Source organism: Balaenoptera musculus, chromosome 16 (genome assembly GCF_009873245.2).
Source record: "Balaenoptera musculus isolate JJ_BM4_2016_0621 chromosome 16, mBalMus1.pri.v3, whole genome shotgun sequence".
NCBI classification, from domain to species: domain Eukaryota; kingdom Metazoa; phylum Chordata; class Mammalia; order Artiodactyla; family Balaenopteridae; genus Balaenoptera; species Balaenoptera musculus.
Window position 1 is genome coordinate 65,198,263 of NC_045800.1, and position 22,653 is coordinate 65,220,915.

Consider the following 22,653-nt stretch of genomic DNA (forward strand, 5'->3'; position numbering starts at 1 on the left):
TTCCGGGACACGCACCGCACGGCGGGGGAAAATAATCCCGGATACTCTCCGTTTAAACTCTTTCCTTGCGACTCAGTCTCCCAGCCAATGAATGCGAGGAGTCTCGATTGGCTCACCCTTCTTCTGAAATGATTGGCTTCTAGAGTAAAACCCTGACCAATCTCCATAAAGGAGACGCGAACTGATTAGCATAAAATGTTCGGATTTTTTTTCTCCCTCTCCCTCTCCCCCTCCCCCACTCCGAACATTTCTCTTTGCCACAGCGGAGATGTTTCGGGGCTTCCCAGCATTCACTGCTGGGGCTAGGAAGCCTCTCAACAGCGGCGGACAGCGGCCGCGCGCGCAGCGGACTGGCAGGAGAACCTGCCCGTTGGCGGGGGGCGGGGGTCGATGGGAGCGTCACGCGCCGCGTCGCCTTTCGACGCCGGAAGCTGCGGGCCTCGACCCCGCCCGTTGCGGGGTGAGGCGTTAACGTCTAACAGCTTCGCCCGAGGCCAGCGGCCCTGAGTTGGTGGGAAGGGGCGTCTTGGGGTCTGGAGTGGGCTAGATGGGCTTGAGGTGAAGACTAGGGCCGGACAGTCTTCCCTCAAGTCTTAGGTTTTAGTCATGAAGTTGGTCCTTAGTTTAGTTTAGGTCCTTCCCACCCTCCCCATTTGACATTAGAGGAAACTAACCCCCTAAAAGAGGGATTTACTTGTCTGAAGTCACACAGTTAGTGGCACACAGTCAGGACTAGAAAACTCAACTCCTGAATCCGAGATCAGTGCTTTCTCTGCCACACCAACCTTAAAGCTTTGAGCTTACCAAAGCGTTTGGGGGGAAGATGCTCCTATGAAACATAGAATGAATAATGTTAGGAAAATCTGGAGAAACCTAGAGAAAAAACAAGCCTAAATGTCTTTGACAGATTATGTATTTGCAGTGGATAAAAGGATATTAGTTATGGGGATTAACTGGCCCTGAATTACAGCCTTGAACAAAACTGGAAACCTTTTGATAATACAGAGGACTAACTCCTGAGCATGTACCTTTCTTTTCTTACATCACTGGTGCTAGCTGATTGGCTTTCTTTTCAGAGCCATTTCCTTCTAACTCTTCATGATCTCTTCAACCTACTCTTGAGAACGAGAAACCAAACTGCTATGTAGAAGCAGGGGCACTTCATAAACCACTTGACAATGTCTAGCACACCAGCCTTGTAACCTGAGCATCAAACTTATGTCTTACCAAAATTTCAGATTGCTACAAGTCCTGGAGTTTGGGGATTGGTCCTGAATAGCTGAAACCACAAATGATAAATCTGTGATTGCTACAGGCCTCCTGCATAAGTGTGGATTGGCCCAAAGTCAGGGGTTATATGTTTATCTAAATGTTACCTTATGGATTCAATACTGTGAACAAATGGAGTGTTCAGGTGTTGATGGTGAAAAAATGCATCTCTCTCCCTAGATTATGGGACTAGCTATGCATCGCTAGATTGGTCCTTTCTAAAACCTTTTTGTCCCACTCTCTCACACCCACTCCCAATTCTACCACTGTGAAGTCTTTGTAGCCCTACAACAGGGTATGATGTGCATGGAAGCAGGAGTGGGTGTGGCTAAGAATGTCACAGGTATAAAATTGGGATAATAGGAATAGATGTTAGTATGTTGTGGTTGAAAATCAAACACAGATGAAGTTTTAGCTCCTCAAGACTATTTTTGGCATTCATTTTTATGTCGGAGGTCATACAGCAGGTCTGAAAAAGGAAAGGACTAGACTGTTGGAGACGCAAGAGACTAATAAGTATATTAGTGTTTTTTAAATGACCTTCTGTGATTTGGGACACTCTATAAACCCTACTTTTCTGAGCACCAAACTCATGTAATCAAAACTCTGGCTGCTGTCTATGTCAGGTGGAAAGGGCAACTGTGTGTAAATTAAACCAAGTCATAAGTAACTTGACCAAACTGTGGCTTAGCTGAAAAAATTGGGGTACCACTACAAATGTGTTCTCAGTGGGCATCAACTAGAAAACTTGGGAATGGGGATGAGGGAATAATTCTTTTTTTTCATATTTGGTCCCTATAAGTCTCAAGAGATTTATACTGATGATGAAATTTATTGGGGGGGGGGGGCCTTCCCTGGTGGCGCAGTGGTTAAGAATCCACCTGCCAATGCAGGGAACATGGGTTCGTGCCCTGGTCCGGGAAGATCCCACATGCCTCGGAGCAACTAAGCCTGTGCGCCACAACTACTAAGCCTGCGCTCTAGAGCCTGCGAGCCACAACTACTGAAGCCCGTGTGCCTAAAGGCCGTGCTCCACAATGAGAAGCCCGCGCACCGCAATGAAGAGTAGCCCCTGCTCGCTGCAACTAGAGAAAGCCCGTGCGCAGCAACGAAGACCCAACACAGCCAAAAATAATAAATAAATAAAAATAAATTTATTTAAAAAAATTTATTGGGGGGAACATGAAGGGGTAGCATGAATAATTAAAATGTACAAGTAACTCAAAATGTAATCTTATTAGAACATCTTTGTTTTCCAAATATCTTGCCAGAGCCACTGATATAATTTCTTTCTCAAAATTTGACAGTTGGGGTGCCTCATCTGATGGTCTGTTGCAACATTCTATAAAGATTTCTCTTGCCTTTCACTTTGGCTCATTAAACTCTGTAAAAACAAGATGACTTTTTATAAACTTGCCTCTCTCTGGTCATTCTCAAACCTAGAGGGCTAGATTTTAATTTTTATTCCATAGAGAGTAGAAGGTAAAAAGAACCATCATTTTGCATCTGCATGTCAATCTTATATGACAAGAGGAATTGAACTATCATTTTTAAATGTTATGAGACGGAAATAGTTTAAGGGTCAGCTATAAATCGATCAAGAGATACTGGAGGCAGAGAGTGAGGAGAGTACTAAGAAGTAAGAAGAAAATGAAAGAGGGACCAGGAAGGATGTTTCTGCCATTGCTAGCCACATGACCTTGGCCAACTAAACTCGAAAACCTGTTTTTTTGTTAGTAAAGTGGGGGGGGGGCAAAAATGCCTTCCCTGCTGATAGTTCAGGGAAATTGGGGGGATCCCCTGACATAACAGTACAGCAGAGATGATGTACAGAAGTACTTATATTTCTACTTTTAGCTCCAGGTTTTGACAGTGTTGGTGAGGAGACAGCTTTGAACACATTTAGCATATGTATACTGATGTATGTATCTAGCTCCTAATTCAAATTATTTGGGAAAGCTTTTTAAATGGAGGGAGGAGGTCTGTTTCTCTAATCAATTACTTTGTAGATGCTTTCAATCAAGTGGTGGAAGGGAATAGTCACATCAGTTACTCCAGAAGAGGGCACCATTCCCCAAGAAATAGAATCTGCTCAACTGCTAAAAATGGAACATGTGTCTAAGATTTCAAGTGAGAGAAAGAGCTGTAGAGGCCAGAAAGATAGTCATGAGTTTGTTTTTGATTTATCCCCTCGCCATTCTTGTTTCATGACTCTCATGTCTCTCTTCCACACTCCCTTTAGGCATTAGTCTGTCTTCCCCATTCCTTAAAAGCCTTCTCACGTAGCTGTAGGATGGGTACTCAAAATACAGTTGATCCCAAATTTTTTCACTGCTACGGCTCTTTCTTCTGTTTTTTCCTCATGGCTCTGACACTTTGAAACATTCTGTCTGCTAAATTGCATTTAATAATAATTGATTCATGATCATTCTTCTAATATATGAATAAGATACAAATGAAGCTTAACAATGTCACACCAGCATGTGATAGTGTTGCATTACTGAGCAGGTGTAATTTCAGTCATTGGCAAAGAAACTGATGTTTTAGTAGCAAGGAGTTAAGCAAAGGGAATGTACAATTTCTATTAGGATTTTTGAAATATTGAAAATAGTTTGCAGAAGCCAGCTATTCTGAGGATTCCTAGGGGTCTGAGATCCCAGACGAAAGAGGATGAACATGATCTCACATTATATGAGTAGCCACAATAAGCCCATGCTTTGCATACTTTATCCTATTTATAGCATGAGGTATTAACTGAAAACTTGTTAGCCAAAAGCATAATACCTCCCCCAGGCATATCTGGATTTTGATTAATGATACTTTTCTATAATCTTAACCTAAAGGACTCTCTAAGTGGAGGAATTCCAGACAACCTGGCAAAAACAGGGTACCTGTATAGTAGGCCATGTATTAGACAAGTTTTGTGAATCAATATATAAAAATATACACACATATGTTTGTAACAATATTAGGTGCCTCCTCCATTGGGCACTTTCAATAGATTATCCTCAAATCTTACAACAATCCTATAAAGTAGATATCCTTTACAGATGAAAAAAATGAATTAGGTAAGTTTGGTAACTTTCTCCATCACACAGCTACAAGGATTGGAATTGGGATTTAAACTTATCTGACTCCGAAGCTCAGGTCACCATGCTGTTTCAAGAGAACAGTTTTCTCTTAGCAAACAGACTGCAATGGGAAAGAGAATAAGTAAAATTTCCACACACAAAAATTAATAGTGGGAAAAAATTCAAGTCACCCATTGTAGAGAATAATCTCCCAAAACAACAATTTAATAACACGCACACTCATCTTTAATACCTGTGGTCATATGTTGTGTTTTGTAGAAGGGAGGTTTATTGGTTTCATAATAGGCTTCATTTAATACATTTAGAGAGTGTCATAATGCACCTGGTGGCAAAATTAGATGGATTTCATTGGTCCCTAGAGGTGGATAGAGTCACAAAAGACTTTGGATTCCTTACTCTATTAAGAAAATTGTCCAGGTCCAAGATCAAAGATAGAAGAGTTGCTGGTACTCCTTTTTCCAAGGATTGGTAGGGATAGGCGCAGAAATGAAGAAATGGAAGCAACTTGGGAATCTTGAGTGAATTCAGTATTTCACAGGATCCTCAATGAATCTTTTTTTTCCTTTTTTTTTAATTGGATATATTTGACATATAACCTTCACTGAGTTTTATAAGCACAGAACCTTACAGTTGGAAGGAATCTTCAAAATCATCTAGTTCAGTCATCCTTTTAAGAAAAGTACTGGAAATACCTCTGCAACATACCCGTCAAGGGATCACCAAGCCTCTGCTTGAATGTCCTAAATAGCGGGAAGTTCATTTGTTTACAAAGCCGCCTATTTCATCTTCAGATAGTTTTGTCTAATGGGAAGTTCTTCATATTGAGCTGAAATTTCTTTCTCCTAACTTCCATTCACTGAAGCTGATTCCAAGCTGTAAGGCCCCCTAAACCAATGCCTCCCCCACAAGGCTGTTCTATCCAGATTACTCTTCTTGGTACTTTGCCCCCTGCAACCACAGATAATCTTGGAATGCCACGGTAGGTTGGTCAGAGCCACTGAAAACCAACAGTCAGAAGTGAGTGGTGCAACCACAATGAAACAGAGCAGCGCATCTGATCTCCCCTCCTCTGCACTCCCACAGGGCCTGGAGTCAGCTCTCCACACTGCTGAGCTTCATTCTGGCCTTCACTGTTATCTGGATGGTGAGAGCTGGAAAGAGGCACTCTCTATTCAATCATCCTTGAGCTCTAAGGCTTTGATAATCCTTAGAAACCTCTTAGTAGAAACATCCCCTCAACCAGAAATCAGCATTAGCATCTATCCAACATGCTGAAACCACTCTTGACTGCTCCATGTTCCCCAAACCCAAGAGAACTGACCATTCCACTACTTGGTCTGAAAAGTCCTGCCAGAAAAAATTCTGGCAAGGCTACAGAGGTCTTATCATGAACAGAAGTGGATCAAATGTAGAAAAATTGTCTATCAGCCATCTTCCATCTTTCCTGTAAATCTCTAATTCAGAACCTCCCTTTCACTCACAGCCATCCTGCAACCATTCTGCTTCCCTTCTATCTCCACCATCTGAGAACATCCTGACTTCTCAAAGCCATTTTATAGAGAGAGCCTCAAACGTGGGGAGGAACCAAACAGTTGAGCCATATGTCTACTGCCATGGGTATTTTGGACATTGTCAGTCAATCATAGTGTGGAGCCATTTGTTCATGTTCCAGCTGGTCACAAACGATATCCTTGGCAGCAATGACTGGATAGAAGGAATGCTTGTTGCAAAGTACCCAACACATCTATGTAAATTCTTTCTGATGATAGAAGACTTAAGTTGCAAACAACGTATCTATGCAACCCTAAAACACTATTTTCTGGGGTTCTGTGTTGAAATCTGGTGAGATCCACTTACCATAAGAACTTGGTATTGATGTGGGTACAAAAATTCACTACTGGGTAGTAAATTAGTTTCCTGCGTATTTGAGAAACTAATGAATGTCTGTCCGATGATTCAAGTTAAATTACATTTAATTGGAAGAAGACCAATGATTCCATGTTTTTTATTGTAAACAATCTATATATTCCCAATAAATTTATAGTAAAATAAGCTTTAAAAAAGCCAATGTCAAAAAAGGAAAAAAACCAGTAACTACAACAAAATATGTAATGAGGTTAGTAACATATATGCTTGGCCTTAGAGAATTCTTACAAACTCAGTTGATTAAAACATTCTATATTAATGCTGTACATTTTTACAAAAAAAAAAGTTTCCAAAAGAAAAATAAGAATTAAACATTTTGGGACTTCCCTGGAGGTCCAGTGGTTAAGACTTCACCTTACAATGCAGGGGGCACGGGTTAGATCCCTGTTCAGTGAGCTAAGATCCCACATGCCTCAAAGCCAAAAAACCAAAAACATGCAACAGAAGCAATGTTGTAACAAATTCAATAAAACACTTTAAAAATGGTCCACATCGAAAAAAAAATCTTAAAAAAAGAAAGAATTAAACATTTATGACTGGAGTTAGTTGTAGTAAGGAATTGGACGTGAGAGTTTGACTGCTTTTTGTGCCTTCAAAATTCTGCAGAAAATTCTGTCTTCTTTTTAGTCCATCCAAAATGACTGAATTATTAGATGCCAGACTCTGTGTCCTAAAGATATTAAAAATAACAAAATTATTGTCTTCAAAAAGGGCCTGGATTTCTAACCAAGGCATAATACCTTCATTTGTTACTTTGAAGCGTACATTTACTAACAGGAACTAACTTATAAAATAAGTTAACCTTTAAAAATCTAAAGTGCTCTTTACATTTTAAAGAATTCCCAATAGCAACTCAATTATTTGACAGCTGCTTTCTAAGAAGTTCATATTCTCTGAACATCTGTTCTCAGATCCAATATCAAGTATATTCTAGGCAGAAACAATAAGCTCCATGAAAAACTCTTCTATACAACTAAAATGACCAATATCTTCTTGTATAATTTGTTTCTTTTTTGAGTAAACATAGGGAAAGGAAAAGCCAACTATAATATTTTTCATATTGACAGCGTTCCTTTCCTAGGAGCTGTAAGCGATGTTAGTCCCTTATCCAACACATCTGCCTTGCTTCAGCCAACTCACATTACTGGTTGGGCATTTTGTTTTGACATTCCCCTTCTCCCACCTTGCCTCCTCTCCCTCACCTGTCCATTACATCAAGAGATGTCTCAAAAATGTGTCCTCCATAAATCTTTCCCACACAGCCCATCACTCTTCATAACTGCCAAAGAGATGTGAAATTAAGAGTTTATGCTTTGTTGTTGAGTTCAATTTGTTTATTGTTTGTTGGTCTCCTCAACTAAACTAAGCTAAATTGTAAGCTTCCTATAGGTAGCAACAACATCTTGTTCATCTGTCTCCCTAATCCTAATCCAATTATAGCACATAGTTGATGTCCAAATGTTATCTCCCCTCCCTTCTCCTATAAATGTCTTTAATGATTATAGTTATAAATCTTTCAAGAAAACCATATTATAAGCGATTTTTAAAAATTTCTCAAGATTTCTCAAATTTAAATTCTCAATTCATGTCAATTTCTCTTATATGTTTTGGGTTTGTTTTTGGTTTTGGTTTTGTTTTTGCCAGAGAGGAAAAAAAGGGAGCCCATGGCTTATTGGTTTACACTGTTGTTTACCTCAAAGACAACATGTTTTGATACTTCAATGACTTAATATGAATTAAACTATTGCTTCAGGCAAAAAAATCTTGTTCCCCAATAAAGTAGATGTGTTTAAAAAATGCAGACTTCCAGGAATTTAGCCTAAGTTATAAATAATTAGGAATGTCTACAAACATTTATGTAATAACAATTCACTGCAGATTGATTTATTATAGCAAAAAAACTGGGAATAATCTAAATGTCAAAGGAAGGAAAATAATGGTTATGTAAGTAACAGGGTCCACATAATGGAATACTAAGCAGCCATTTTAAAAAATGAGGGACTTCCCTGGCGGTCCAGTGGTTAAGACTCCACGCTTCCACTGCAGGGGGCATGGGTTCGATCCCTGGTCAGGGAACTAAGATCCCACGTGCATGCTGCATGGCACAGCAGAAAAAAAAAAAAAAAAAAAAGCTGGAGGGAATTCCCTGGTGGTCCAGTGGTTAGGACTCTTGAGCTTTCACTGCTGAGGACCCAGGTTCAATTCCTGGTCGGGGAACAAAGATCCTGCAAGCTGCACAGCACAGTGCCCCCCAAAAAAGCAGGATATATATGTACTGATTGCAGGATATCCATGATAAGTTAGGTGAAAAAGAAAGTCACAGCTCTGTATGCTCTGTTGTCAGAAAATAATTATATTTATAAATGCAAGGGAAAAAGCCTGAAAGAATATATGCCAAACTGTTAACAATATTTAGGTCACCTCTACGGAATAGGAATGGAAAAGGGTAGGGAATGGAGACTACCAGTTTTACTTTTTACATTTCTATATTACTGTTTAAAAAAGAGGTACACAATAATTTTATATAATAAAAAAACTAATGAAGATATATGCCAAATTTTAAGATGACTTTTTAGAAAACTATTTAATAACATGGGGGAATGTTCATTATATTCTATTGAAAAAAGCAACATGCAAAATAGTAACTACAGTATGAGTTCAACAGACAAAATATATAGATTCAATATGTTCAGACCAAAGTATTATAAATACACCAAATATAAAAGGATTTTTAAAAATATCTAGATCTAGGGTGATTAGATGTTTTTAAAAAACTACTTTTCAGTACTTCTTAAATGTTCTATTATGACCAAATTACTTTTATATTCTGAACAATGTTATTTAAACAAACTGGCATGGAAAATATTAGTGGAAAGTAGCCACATCTCTATCTCAACCTGTGTAGAACCAGGAATATAAGTGAAAACTTTCCAACCTTCAGTTCAGGAAGTGCTTGGTTTATGGTAGTCCCTTCCTATTTTTAGAAATAATTCAAGATTTAGTAGTAGTAAAACAGTCAAATCTTGGTTCACATTAAAAATGAACTCTATCCTATTATATAAGAGATTTCATTGTAACTTCATACAATTTATTCAGTAAAGGCTGGTAGACTTGTATCATTATAAAAAATTTATTCAGCAGTCTCCCACAAGGTAACTCAATATGCCCTTGATTTTAATAATTCCTGTGGGATAGTGGCCAATCACTTTTATGTGCACTTACCGTGGAGAATCTATTCCACTATCTCCTGCCATGCTCTGATTTTCTGTTCCTTCCAAGTGACTATGTTCAGGTTGGACGTCCTGAGCCAACGCTGGCATATGCAAAGTGTTGAACAGTTCTAACTTGTGTGTGAACTGTTTTCTCATTTCCTGATTCTGAGCACTCTGATTCCAGGTGGCTGGTTTCTTTCCTGTGTCACCAACAGGGTCTTGTAGGGTTTCAGCCTCCGAAGCAGCTTTCCTTGTGCTGTAGTAATCAAATATACTTCCATCAGCAGGTGCTGAGGCCTGTACACATTTAGCTACACTGGGCTCCTTTTCATAGTCAAAACCAGACTGGATCCCTAAATTGAGGACACAGTTTTCAGCAGAGAGATTAGGTTCTTGGCCTTCACCGGGGTTAGTAAGCAACCCAGTGGGCTTGTAATGTTCATTTCCTTTAAGCACCAGAGGCTCAAACCTCTGTATGTTGCTATTGTACTCAGTCAGAGACCTCTCGGTCACCTTTTGTTTTCCTAAATGATTCCACTTGTTTCCCCCTGGAAAGGAAAACTGAATGTGGCCAGGCAGCATTTGAATTAAGTCGTCATTCTCAGAAAAGTCATCCTCATCTAGATACAATGAACTGCAGGCCCCATCCTCATCATCGGCTTCATTCTGATACAAGGCCTGGTCATCATCAGAAAGTCCTTCATTTTCTAGACTCACAGTCTCTGCTTCCTGGATAAATGCCTTTCTCATCAGAGTTTCCTCTGAGTCTCTGTCTTGTCTCTCAGGTTGTCTCAAATGGTTTGCACCAACTGGGTAATCCAAAAGACCAAGATTTTGGAACTGGTGTATTGTTTCATCAACTAATCTACAAGCAGAGGACGCCTGGTCTAAAGAAGAGGAACCTCGTGATGGCAGGACATGCTGTGTTTCTTTTGTCTCTTCTAATGTGTCAAAATGAGAGTAACTTTTCCTCGAGACTTCAGGGATTGCCTCATTTTCTCCACCATACACATCACATCTCAACGTGCTTTCCCTGAAGGAACAGCATTTACTATCATTTTGCAAAACACCACATTGAGAGTAATTGAAGAGGTAATCTCTAAAGTCATCACCGATAGGTTTGACAGTAGAGTGATTCACATAAATGGATTCTGCTCTCAGTTTATCATTACATCGTTCACTGTATGACGGTTTGGCTTCACTCTCAAAGATTCTTGAGGAATCCAAAGACCCTGACCTTTGGAAAGGCTTTCCCTTTGGTCCAATCTGACTGGTTTTCAGATCACTGGTCTTCTGGACGTTGTGCTCTTTGGTTATTGGGCTCCTTCGGTGAGAGAAACCCTGGAAAGGATTACTGATTCGCTTTTTGTAAATCAAATGGGAACCTAGCACTGATGGATTCTCACCAAGTGGTTTCTGAAGTTCTACTTCATTTGGGCTTTTAATTCCGGGGGTGGGCTGTGTAGCAGGGAGCTTGGGGTGTTTCTCCAGCCTAATGCTTCCTGGCTGAGGCCCACTTCCCTGACTCCTGGCTTTGTCTCTATCTCTATGTGAATGGCCCCGCCTTCGAGGCTTTACAAACCGGCCCTGACTTTTCTTAACTCCCACTTTTGAAGGATACTTATGCCTGAGTGTCAGCATATAAGTGGAAGTGCCCTGGCTATTACATTTTTTCTGTTCTTCGTATTTTTGCATTCTGACAGTATGTTTGATTAAGTTGTCAACAGTCAAAATGGGATTAATTCGTTTGATTATCTCATGTTCAATGTCTCGAGGGATATTGTCCAAGTTATCTTCATCTCGGACGGGCCATTCTTCTGGTGGGAACTGAGCAGAGAAACTGCTGTGCTCTGTTCTGGACTTCTCCTTTCTGGATATACTGCGCCAGAAGAGGCTAAAGCCAAATTTCTTGGCTTTTTCTCTGTCTTTTGTGAATGGTAAAGGTTTGGCGCTGTCACAGACGTGATTCTCCTCAGACACTGAAACTGTTCGATTCTGTACCAAAGGTTTGGATTCCCCAAGACCTTTCTGGCATTTTCTAGTCACTTCTGCAGCAGCTGGTGGTTTCTGTATATCCTGAGTGCACACATCATGGAAACACTGGCAAGAATGACAATGGGATATGGGGGTCGCATTTTCTTTGGTTAAGTCTGCACAGCTTTCCACGTTCACCAGGTAGGTAATGGAAGTTGGCATCCAGGGACTTTCATCTGATAGGATTCTCTTATTTTCTTGGGGGGTTGTATTTGTAATGAAGTAAGTCTGAGGAGTAACTATGAAGTATCCTTCTCCAGTGTGATAAATCTTCCTTTCTTTAATGAGAGTTCCCAGAGTGGTATAGAGAATATCTTGAGATGGAATTGCAATGCCTAAAACAAATAAGCACTTTACACTGGTACGTTCTGAATAAGAAACATTTTAATGAGTGAAATCAGTAACTCAGAAATGACCACACATTTGCTTGATGAACCCAGAGCTAATTGTAACACAATTAATATATATAATTAAAATGTCAAAGAAGCATTAACAATAATCATAATTCAATTGAATAATAGGAATATAATTTCGTCTACACAAAGACATATGGCTAGGTTACCGGTTAAGCAGAGAAAATAATCTGTTCACTCAAACACAAACACCAAGTTATACAACCTCATTATAAATTTAAATTTTGACCAAGGAAAGCCTTCTTGAGAGCAAACATGGAAGTTTTCAAAAACCACAGTCTCATGGCTTAAACCTTAGTAAGAATCTAAAGAGAAAATGAAAAACAGTCTGTGCTTGGGTGAGGGCAAACTACCTAACATCTGGATTATGGTGGTTTTTCAAACTGAGAAGGTAACAATTTTAAAAGAAATTCCCTTTCTGAATAGCAGGGTTCAAAATTATATTCATATTATGAAAACAATGTTAAAAATGTGTAACACTGAAAGAAAATACATCAATATGTTAATACTGGTTTCCTTTGAGTAGTGGTACTATAAGTGATTACTTTTCTATATTTTCTGGATTTTTCTACAATAAGCATATCTTATAATGGGAAAAATAAAAAATACTCTTCTACATTCATGCACTGGGATATCATGCAGCTATGAAAAGAATGAGATAGATCGATATATGCTTATACGGAAAGATCTCAAAAACATGTCTTTAAGTTAAAAAAAGGAAAGGTGCAGAGAGAATGTATAGAATGGTCCAACTTATTTTAAAAGGATACATATATTCAAATACAACTTATGAAAGTGTCCATGAGAAACTATAAACGAGAGAAGATGTCACCTCTGGGAAGTGGCAATTTAAGAATAGGAGGCAGGGACTTCCCTGGTGGTCCAGTGGTTAAGACTCGCACACTTCCACTGCAGGGGGGCTTCCACTGCAGGGGGCACGGGTTTAATCCCTGGTTGGAGAGCTAAGATGGCAGGGGAGAAACTGAATCTTCATTTTTTCCTTTGCACTCCTTTCTACAGAGTCTGACTTAATTATTACCATAAACATTATTTTTGAAAAAGTTCATCTGGAAAATAAAAGAAATACTCATAAACTTGCTGATGCAGACCTTTTTCCACCGGGGCTCTAATACAAGGTTCTATAATAGAAAAAAAATTAGATATTGCCCAGTTTATGTGTTTAAGACGATTTATAAATAGAAACCAAACACATACAATGAACTAATAGAGAAAAACTTGTTACTCTACCTGGGTAATGTTTCACCAAATGTTCCAATAGTGATTCCTGTGTTACTACAATCTGAGCAGCATTCATATCAGATACAGCACAGCAAAGAACTTCAGCCAAAGGTATAAACTGAGATTGAGCTATTGGATTCATTTGCACTGGAAAGACATCACCTAAATTGGAGATTTGGAAAAAAAAAAAAAAAGGGTGATAAATTTGATACAGTATAAAATATTTGGAATTAGTGAATCAAAAAGTTATAAAGACTGAATATCAGGTGGAACTGCTTTTCTTTCATCAGTCTTTACTCAATCTGTTAACATTACATGCACAATGATAGAAACTACAGAAGAAAAAGGCTTAGTTTATGATCTCTACTTTTAAGAAGTCTAATATTTGTCACTACTTTATAAGCAAGAGATAGTAAGTTTCTATATGAAAGGCTCAAAGTGCTATTGGACTTCAAGTCAGACAATGCTTATATGGCAATTCCCATCTTTCAAAGCATTTTTTCATATTCGCTACCTGAGATAGGCACAGATAGGATTATTATTTCTTTATTTAAAATATATATAGCCAAAGAAAGTTCAAGTAATTGTCCCAATCCTAAAAGAAAGTAAAGTGACAGAAATAGGTCTTCTGACCCTAATCCAGTATTTCTGTCATTCCACACTTTCCTTATTGAAATGGTTAGGAAGATTTGAAGAAGGAAAAGGCAGAAGTGATTTCCAGTTTTCAAGAATACATGGAACAAAATCATGGAAGGAGGGAATCACAAGATATATAAGAGCATGGAGAGAGTTATCCTGGTTGGGTAGAGTTTAAGGGTTATATCAGACCAAAATAGGAGACTGGAAATGGAAGCTAGACTGTATTATCTTTCCTCTTTGCCAACATATAAAATTGTTCTTAACCTGCCATTAATCAGGTTGAGTTTTAGATTCTGCTGGGTATCCAAGGGAACCCCTCAATTAATTGGAAATGAAGGACTAGGAGTCAGGAAAGTGATTTGGGAATCAACCAATAAAGATGAGAGCTGAAGATAAGGAGTGAAATTAGGTAATTCCCTGGTAGTCCAGTGGTTAGGACTCCATGCTCTCACTGCCGAGGGCCCAGGTTCAATCCCTGGTCGGAGAACTAAGATCACAAGCTGCACAGCACAGCCAAAAAATAAAAAAAGATAAGCAGTGAAATTAATTCTTTTATTAGGAGAGTAAAGAAGAGAGCCAAGGAACACTTAACTGAGAGACTACCTACGTTTAAGATGTAGTAGAAATAGGAACCCACAAAAGAGAGATGGCACGGTGATGAGGGTAGGAGGGAGAGAAGCAAGATTATGAGGAAAAAAGACTTCAAAATGAATAGCAGGGATTTCCCTGGTGGTGCAGTGGTTAAGACTCTGTGGTCCCAATGCAGGGGGCCCGGGTTCAATCACTGGTCAGGGAACTAGATCCCACATGCATGCCGCAACTAAGAGTTTGCATGCTACAACTAAAGACCCTACACGCTGCAACGAAGGTCCCACGTGCCACAACTAGGAGTCAGCGCAGCCAAATAAATAATAAAAAATATTTTTAAAAATGAAGAGCAAATTAACAGTGTCAAATGCTTGAAAGAGATCAAAAAGGTTGAGGGGAGAAGAGGCAATTGGATTACTTGACTGGAACAAGGTGACCATTGGTGACTTTCAAGAGAACTGTTTTCATGGGAAGGAACAGGAATTAAATATCAGATTGGGGAATTCCCTGGCAGTCCAGTGGTTAGGACTCTGTGCTTTCACTGCCGAGGGTGCGGGTTCAATCCCTGGTCGGGGAACTAAGATCCCACAAGCCACGTGGAGTGCAGTCAAAAAAAAAAAAAAAAGTCAGATTGAAGGGAAGGGAGTTGGTGAGAAAAAAGTGAAGTTAATGGGTCTTCCTTCTAGAGCAGGGTTTTTCCTCTTTGGTACTTGTGACGTTTGGGGCCAGATATAGGGTGACCAACCATCCCAGTATGCCCAGGAATGAGGGGTTTCCTGGGACACAGGATTTTCAGTGCTATAACCAGAAAGTTGAAGGCAACCCGGGATGGTTGGTCCCCATAGCCAGAGAATTATTTGTTGTGAGGGCTGTCTTGTGCACTGCACGATGTTCAGTAGCATCCTTGGCCTCCAGATGCCAGGAACATCTCCCACAGTTGCAGCAACCAAAAATGTCTCCAGATACTGCCAAATGTCCCTGAAAGGAAGGGGTTGGGGGTCAAAATTGCCCCAGTTGTAAACCATGGTTCTAGACCATTTGTTGGAAAAATCTGATTGTGAAAGAGGAGAAACAGAACACAAACTAGAAAAAAGTAGGATCAAGTGAATGTGAATGTGTATGCTGTGATTTTCTTAAAAGAACATGTTTGCAAATTTGGATACAAAAAGGAGGGGTTTAGTGGAGATGATGGAAATGATTCTGTGAGAAGGAAGACCAGTAAGACAGCAAGATCCTAAAGGAAGGGAAAAGGAAAGTGTATAAAAGGAACAAGTAGGGACTTCCCTGGTGGCACAGTGGTTAAGAATCCACCTGCCAATGCAGGGGGACATGGGTTCGAGCCCTGGACCAGGAAGATCCCACGTGCCACGGAGCAACTAAGCCCGTGCGCCACAACTACTGAGCCCGCGTGCCTAGAGCCCGTGCTCCGCAACAAGAGAAGCCACCGCAATGAGGAGCCCGTGCACTGCAACGAAGAGTAGCCCCTGCTCCGCTCGCCGCAACTAGAGAAAGCCCGAGTGCAGCAACGAAGACCCAACTCAGCCAAAAGTTAATTAATTAATTAATTAAAAAATAAATAAAAGGCACTGGTAAAAGAACTATCGTTAGAAATGAGAAGGATATAACTTCATCTGAAACTTGAGAAAATAGAGGGTGGCAGAAGACCAGAAATATATTGAGGCATAGAAGGAAAAAAATATTAGCACAGCAAAGTCATCTGATCTCTGTAAAGTTAGACAGGGAGAAAGAAAATAGCAATGGGAGGAGAAAAAATGGGAATGAGGAGGTGAAGAGTAGAAAGGGAGTTTGAGGGGTCATTCTCAGAGAACCCTAGGAAATTTTAAAATGAACACAAAGATTATGAAGGAGCCCTGAGTCTCAAGGTCACTTAAGTGTGGTTTCTGGCAGATGAAGCAATCTGGAATTGAAAAGATGGGCGTCAGGGAGGCCAGCAGGGCTAAAACTTTAATGTGCATGTGAGAATCACCGGGCGATTGTGGTAGTGTGCAGATTCTGACTCAGAAGATCTGAAAATGAGCCTATGATTCTGCATTTCTAACAACCTCCCAGGTGATGTTCATGCTGCAGGTCTGAGGACCGCTCTTTGGAGACGTTAGGGTGTTAATGACAGCAGTGTTAAAGTAGCTAACCATTGAACAAATAAATATGGTCCTGGGGCTGCATGGGAGTCAACTGTAGCCAGAGGCAAGCCAAAGAATTTAGAAAACTTGGCTATACCCTGCATGTGACTCTCCTGTGACAGTGAGGAAACCAATACATTGCACTGGCTGTTAAGGAGGAAGGAAGGTGATGAGGACTGGCCAGGGGTAAAGGGTTGTAGCCAAAGCTGGTAAGTGGCTCACAGTACTTCTTGTATCTGCATGAAGGATGAAGGACTGCCATCAGGAAACTGATCAGCAGTTTGCTGTCAAAGATCATGTTGGTCTGTGCCCTTGTTTACTTAAGCTTCTCTATTTGGCAGGCTGGGGCATTTTTGACCTTGGACGGTCACAACACAGGGCAGAACTGCTGTCTGCTTTGTCAGCCAAGGGAAGGATCTCCTCTTGGCCTGCTTGCTGCTGTCCCATTGGGTGATGCTAAGATACCTACAGCATTCTGAGAAACTAGCATGAATGACTAATCAATTAGCATTTCAAAGGGCGGTGATAAGGGATGATGCTATGAAACTTAATGTCCAAGGGGAACATTAACTGACCTAAAACTCAAAATCCTCCTGGAAACTCCACCTCTGAGCTAAGGGTAATAAGCCTTTCTCCCTATCTTCATTCCCTCTTTGCTTTTCTTTTTACCCTCCGCATCTGAGATTTACTTTCTTCTCTTTCATCTCCCTCCTCAACCTGACAAAATATAGAATTAAAGTACAATTTCACGTATTTTTATGCTTCTTAAACATAACTCTATGTGTTTAATTTATAACAAACTTATATAACTCTCATCCCCATCTTCCAAGACAGTCTAAGTGACTTTATTCTTGTATGTGATCTTAAATTGATTACCTGCCCCACTTCATATGGACTTAGAAGTCCTTAATTCAAAAAGGAGGGAAAAGTTCTTCTCTCCTAGAAAGATAAGGGCTAGAGTATTGGAGAAGTAGAGAGCAAAACCTAAAAAGGATTTGCTCAACCACACAATACACACTCAAGCCTCACCGCATACCTGGCCTAATAAACCCAGTCACTTTGAACTTTGAACTTTGAGATTGGCGTGCAGTCCGGGGTTCGGGGAGGGGGGGTGGCCGGGGGTGTGTGTGGAACAGAGACATTAACATAAAGAGATGAGTGGCATGTCTGATGTCCCTGCTGTGCCCCCTGCCAGTGGCTGCCCATTTCTGTGCAAATGAAACAAGGAAGCTGTACTAGGGTCCAGTAAGGGGTCTAGACCCACTCTGCCTTTGGGTCAGACCTAAAACAGCCCATTCTCTAGTTCAATCCTTAAGCTTAGTAGCAGGCTCAGTAGCTGTGGCGCATGGGCTTAGTTGCTCCGCGGCATGTGGGATCTTCTTGGACCAGGGCTCAAACCCGTGTCCCCTGCATTGGCAGGCGGATTCTTAACCACTGCGCCACCAGGGAAGTCCCTGCCTTTTTCTTTTTAAAACTAATACAATTATATGTCAACTGCCTTTTAGAGAACATGTTAAATCGCATGTAACCTCTGCTTTGGAGCTCCCTCTAGACAAAGGCTAGAGAAAGTTTCTCAGTACATTTCCTTCACAGCTGTTGCTAAGATACGTCTTCAGGTGCATAAATCATCAAGTTTTTTGTGCAGGAAAGCAGAGTGAACCCTGACACAGGAACATTTGTGACAGATGCAGGAATCATTTTCCAGCTGCAGCCACAGTTTGCTTCACTTACTCTTGCACTTGGGTTTCTGGAATGCAATGACTCTTACAGAGTTTTCCATCAAAAAGTAACTTCCTGTGTAGAAGACCCCTCTTATAAATGTAATTAGATTTCACAATAAGAGAAGGCCAGCCCTTTGGCTTTACCCTCAGCTACCTCAGAGTAACTGAAGGCACCCTTAAGTCCAGGCCTGCTGTGGACCTCTGACCCCTGAGCTGGAGCAGGGATCAGAAGGCTAGGAGAGCCTGTGGGCCAGAGTAAACAGTTCACAACAATGTTCTCTCTGTTTACACAGCCTTGTACTCTTGGGTGCTGCGGAAGTGGGAGAAGTGTTTAGTCGAAAGGCTGGTTTCACAAAAAATAACCAACAAAGTAGAACCATACAGATTAGCACCTGCTACATTTAATGCTACCTTTTCTGCAAAGGACATTTTTATTGCCACCTTGTTGTATTCCCAAAGGATTTAGTTGGTATATAAAAAAAAAAATTTCCGAGTTATAATAATGAGGCAAATTATGAGTTTCAAAACAATTATTCTTTAAAAGTCCACTTTTTTAGGGAAGAAAAAAATGCAAGGCAAATTAAATGTATGTAGCATGTAGATAAAATGAAAATATGGAGCTCTCAACTATCAGAAGCAGATGACAGGGCTTCCCTGGTGGCGCAGTGGTTGAGAATCCGCCTGCCAATGCAGGAGACACGGGTTCGAGCCCTGGTCTGGGAAGATCCCGTACGCCGCGGAGCAACTGGGCCCGTGAGCCACAACTACTGAGCCTGCGCGTCTGGAGCCTGTGCTCCCCAACAAGAGAGGCCGCGACAGTGAGAGGCCCGCGCACCGCAATGAAGAGTGGCCCCTGCTCGCCGCAACTTGAGAAAGTCCTCGCACAGAAACGAAGACCCAACACAGCCATAAATAAATAAATAAATAAATAAATAAAAGCAGATGACATCCAGTAAAGTCTGGAGCAGGCTCCTTATGGCTTGGGATCCTAAAACTGTGACTAGAATCAGCTTCCTGTGTGATGGACATAAATTCATATAACCCCAGGCAATCAATTCCTGCTCCCTGGTGCCTAATGACAGTGGTCTAGAAAGCCCCTGGCCATTAGGAGCAGAACCCTGGGAGTGTGGCTTGTTCCTGGAGTTGGTGACAATAGCTCAGCAATAAAATCCACTGCAATCAAAAACCTCATCAAAATTCTGACAAGGAGGTGGTTTCTTAATGTCAGGACACAAAGGCCTCCACCATAGGCCTCAGGTTGAAGGCCTCTAGAATACCCTCTCCTGGCTGTTTTCTAACAGCAAAGTGGCTGAAAGAGCTATTTCCTGGACAATTCACGAGGCATGAATACTCATGCCCCAGTGTAAAAATAGCAAGAGGTACATTCATGACAAATATGGACACAGCAAGATTGCCTTTCACCAGACCCAGATAAGGCAGCTGGAGTAGAACAAGCAAACCCTCCCCAGGAGCTACAGTACTGGAGAAGTCTTCAACCAGGGACACAGGACTCCTAAATCTGCCAGTTACAGATAATCAGTTGGAAGTTTTAATAAACTTAAAACAAGCCTAAACTTTGCACTTTCCAAGTGAAAAAGGCAGAACCAAAATCAAGATACAAGCTGCTGGTCCCAAACCTGCATTTGCTTTGTTCACTGAAAAAAATCTCTGAAGTAAAAGCATCTGTATCAAAATCGAATGTATTTATTTTGATATCTGAATGCTCTAGTTAAATTTTAGGGACAAAATTACTTTTTCATAAACACTTTATCTTTAGGGGAAAAAAATTAACTACCGTGCAGTAGTTACATTTATCTTATGCTTTTAATTAAGGCACCTAAACAAATTCCAAGAGGGCCTCCTCATGGAATCTAAACTCTGACATTTTAATTTGGGGTGCTTGAATTTGATTTTAAGGTCCATAAGAAACTGTGCTACCAAATATGCAAAAGAGAGGAAATATTTCTTTGGAAATTTGGACAGGATTCACATCAGAACTTTCCTGTGTCACACTAAAACATGAATCTGCCATAAAATTAAATTCTAGGCAAAACTAATCCTAACATTATTTCATATTTAAAACACAAAATAAACAAGTTTAGTCCCTACACAAGTGTGTTTATGGACTCTTCTAGGCAGTCTGCCAGAAATTCATGCATTATTGACCTTCAAATGGTTTAACTGAGCCGTTCAAACTCAGCTAATTACCCAGACACATGAAATCTGAGAGCATCTTTTTGGGCGCCTGTATTGAATCACACTGTGGGAAAAGCATCTTCTACGCGCTTTAGAGATGACAATGGAGCATGAATAAAACAGCCTGCAGATACAGTCAAGTTTAATAGAAAAGGATGTTTTGTCCTAAGTAATCCAAGAAGCTTCCCTGATTTTAAACTGCACTTTTATCCAGTACAGAATTTCCAAATTTCTTTAACATTAAAATTAATCCTGAGCTTTTAAAAAATGAAAAGTACTCTGTAACAATGTGTCTCATCCGAGATTAGATGCTGTGCAAAAATTTCCATGACTTTAAATAATTAGATCTATTGTGTTAAAACCTTAAATAGGTTCAGAAAATCAAACAAAATGGGAACAAAAAGAAGAAAGGTTTCAGGCCAGCAAAGCCAAGCCCCTCTCCATGTCTCCCTTTTATTTTAGTAAAATAAAAGAATGCAAACACTTTCCTCCACATTAGAAACAAAAGAGTACCAAGACTCAGAAGCTGGCTGTAGATCTAAGGGTAGTCGGGTTATCTACCATGGAAGCTGAAATTCCTTCTCCAGCATGGTGATGTTTATTTTGGAGCCCCAGACAAATGGCTCCCCTTCTGGGAAATGCCCTCTGTTGAAAAGCTACAGGCTTCCCAGAGAAGGCTGGGCTGTTCACCAGCAGGAGCCCTTAGTGCTATCTTTAATAACAGCACTTCAACCTGTCAGGATTAGTAAATGAGAGGCCCCTTTATTTCAAGTGATATATCCACTAATATTGGCCAGCAGTTGAGTTGCAAAGGTCTTGGGCCATTTATGAAGGAGACCTCAGAATCTGGTTGTCACAGCGCATAGATATGCTTGAAAAGACACGTAGTTGGCCCTATCAGAGAGCCCTTTGAGCCTCCAGCAGCCTCTTCCCAGAGAGATACAGGGATGCCTGGCTGGGAGGGGAGGATGTGAATGACTCAAATCAACTGATCTTTTTTAAAATGCTAAAAACGAATTCACACACAGCCCCAAAGCCCTCAGCCCAGTGGTGCCCCTTCCTAACCTCTATTCCCTTCACAGCTTCCACTTTGGATATGTTAATGACTTTACTCAGGTGTGTTAGTTTTCTAAGGCTGTCAAAATAAACAAGCGGCTTAAAACAACATAAATTTATTATCTCACAGCCTAGAGGTCAGAAGTCTGATGGGCTCCACTGGTTCCTCTGCTCCGGGACCCAGGGCCTAGGCTCTGATTGGAGGGGAGAATCTGCTTCCATGCTTATTCAGGTTTTTGGCAGAATTCAGTTCCTTGTGGTTGTAGGACTGAGGACTGGGGTCCCTGTTCCTTTGATGGCGCCTCTCTCAGCAACTTAAAGCCACCGGCATTTCTTGTCATGTTGCCCCCTTCATCTTCAAGACAGCATGGAGTCTTTTTCATACTTCATTTCTTTCTGACTTGCCCTTCTGTTGCTTTGCTTCTGCTTCCAGCCAGAGAAAGTTCTCTGCTTTTAAGGGCTCATGTGATTAGATTGGGCCTACCCATATAATCCAGGATAATCTCCCTAAAGTCCATAACCTAATTACATCTGCAAAGTCCCTTTTGCCATATTAGGTAACATATTAGGTTCCAGGGATTCGGATGTGGACATCTTTGGGGGCCCATTCTGCCTACCACAGCAGGCTGGGGACAAGAAAAAGCTGAGGAGAGAAGCACAGGTTGTAAACTTCTGCAGTCCCTGTATCCCCTTAAAAATGGCTGTACAGAAAAAGCATCTTTTCTTTGCCCTCCAGGCAAACATGGGGCTGATTTAAGACGAACCTTCTTCCCAAGATTCTGGAGGCTGCACAGGCGATGACAGCAGCTCTCATCTCTGCTCAGCATCATGGTGATGAATATAAAATACCACTGTACAAAACTGGGGGAAATTTTAGCACCAAGGTTGTTGTTTGAATAACAGATAAATAAAAGTTCCCTGTAAGGAAGAAGCTGTCCTTTATATACACATAGTCTTCACATTACAAATGAGCATTATACTGGAGGTCAAGTGATCTGATCCGGGTTCTAATCCAAGTTCTGCTATGTGGCTCTGAATAAGCCACCTCTCTTCTCCGGGTCTCAGTTTCCTTGTCTATAAATGTGGAGCTGAACTAGATCAACATTTCCTAAAATGCGTTCTGTGGA

At 40.7% G+C, this 22,653-nt stretch overlaps 1 protein-coding gene across 3 annotated transcripts in view; it reads right to left on the minus strand.

Annotated features, from left to right (window-relative positions):
- Positions 1–6,751: 6,751 nt before the first annotated feature.
- STOX1 (storkhead box 1) overlaps positions 6,752–22,653 on the minus strand; it is a 58,087-nt gene continuing 42,185 nt past the window's right edge. For 2 of the 3 annotated variants that reach the window (XM_036827723.1, XM_036827724.1), the window contains exons 2-4: positions 13,195–13,347; positions 9,510–11,868; positions 6,752–6,957 (exon numbers count right to left, since the gene is read on the minus strand). In XM_036827723.1, the coding sequence (XP_036683618.1) occupies positions 6,810–6,957; positions 9,510–11,868; positions 13,195–13,347 (2,660 nt within the window). In that variant the 3' untranslated portion in view covers positions 6,752–6,809. The remainder of the gene's footprint in view (positions 6,958–9,509; positions 11,869–13,194; positions 13,348–22,653) is intronic. The other variant, XM_036827725.1, reaches the window with a different exon arrangement.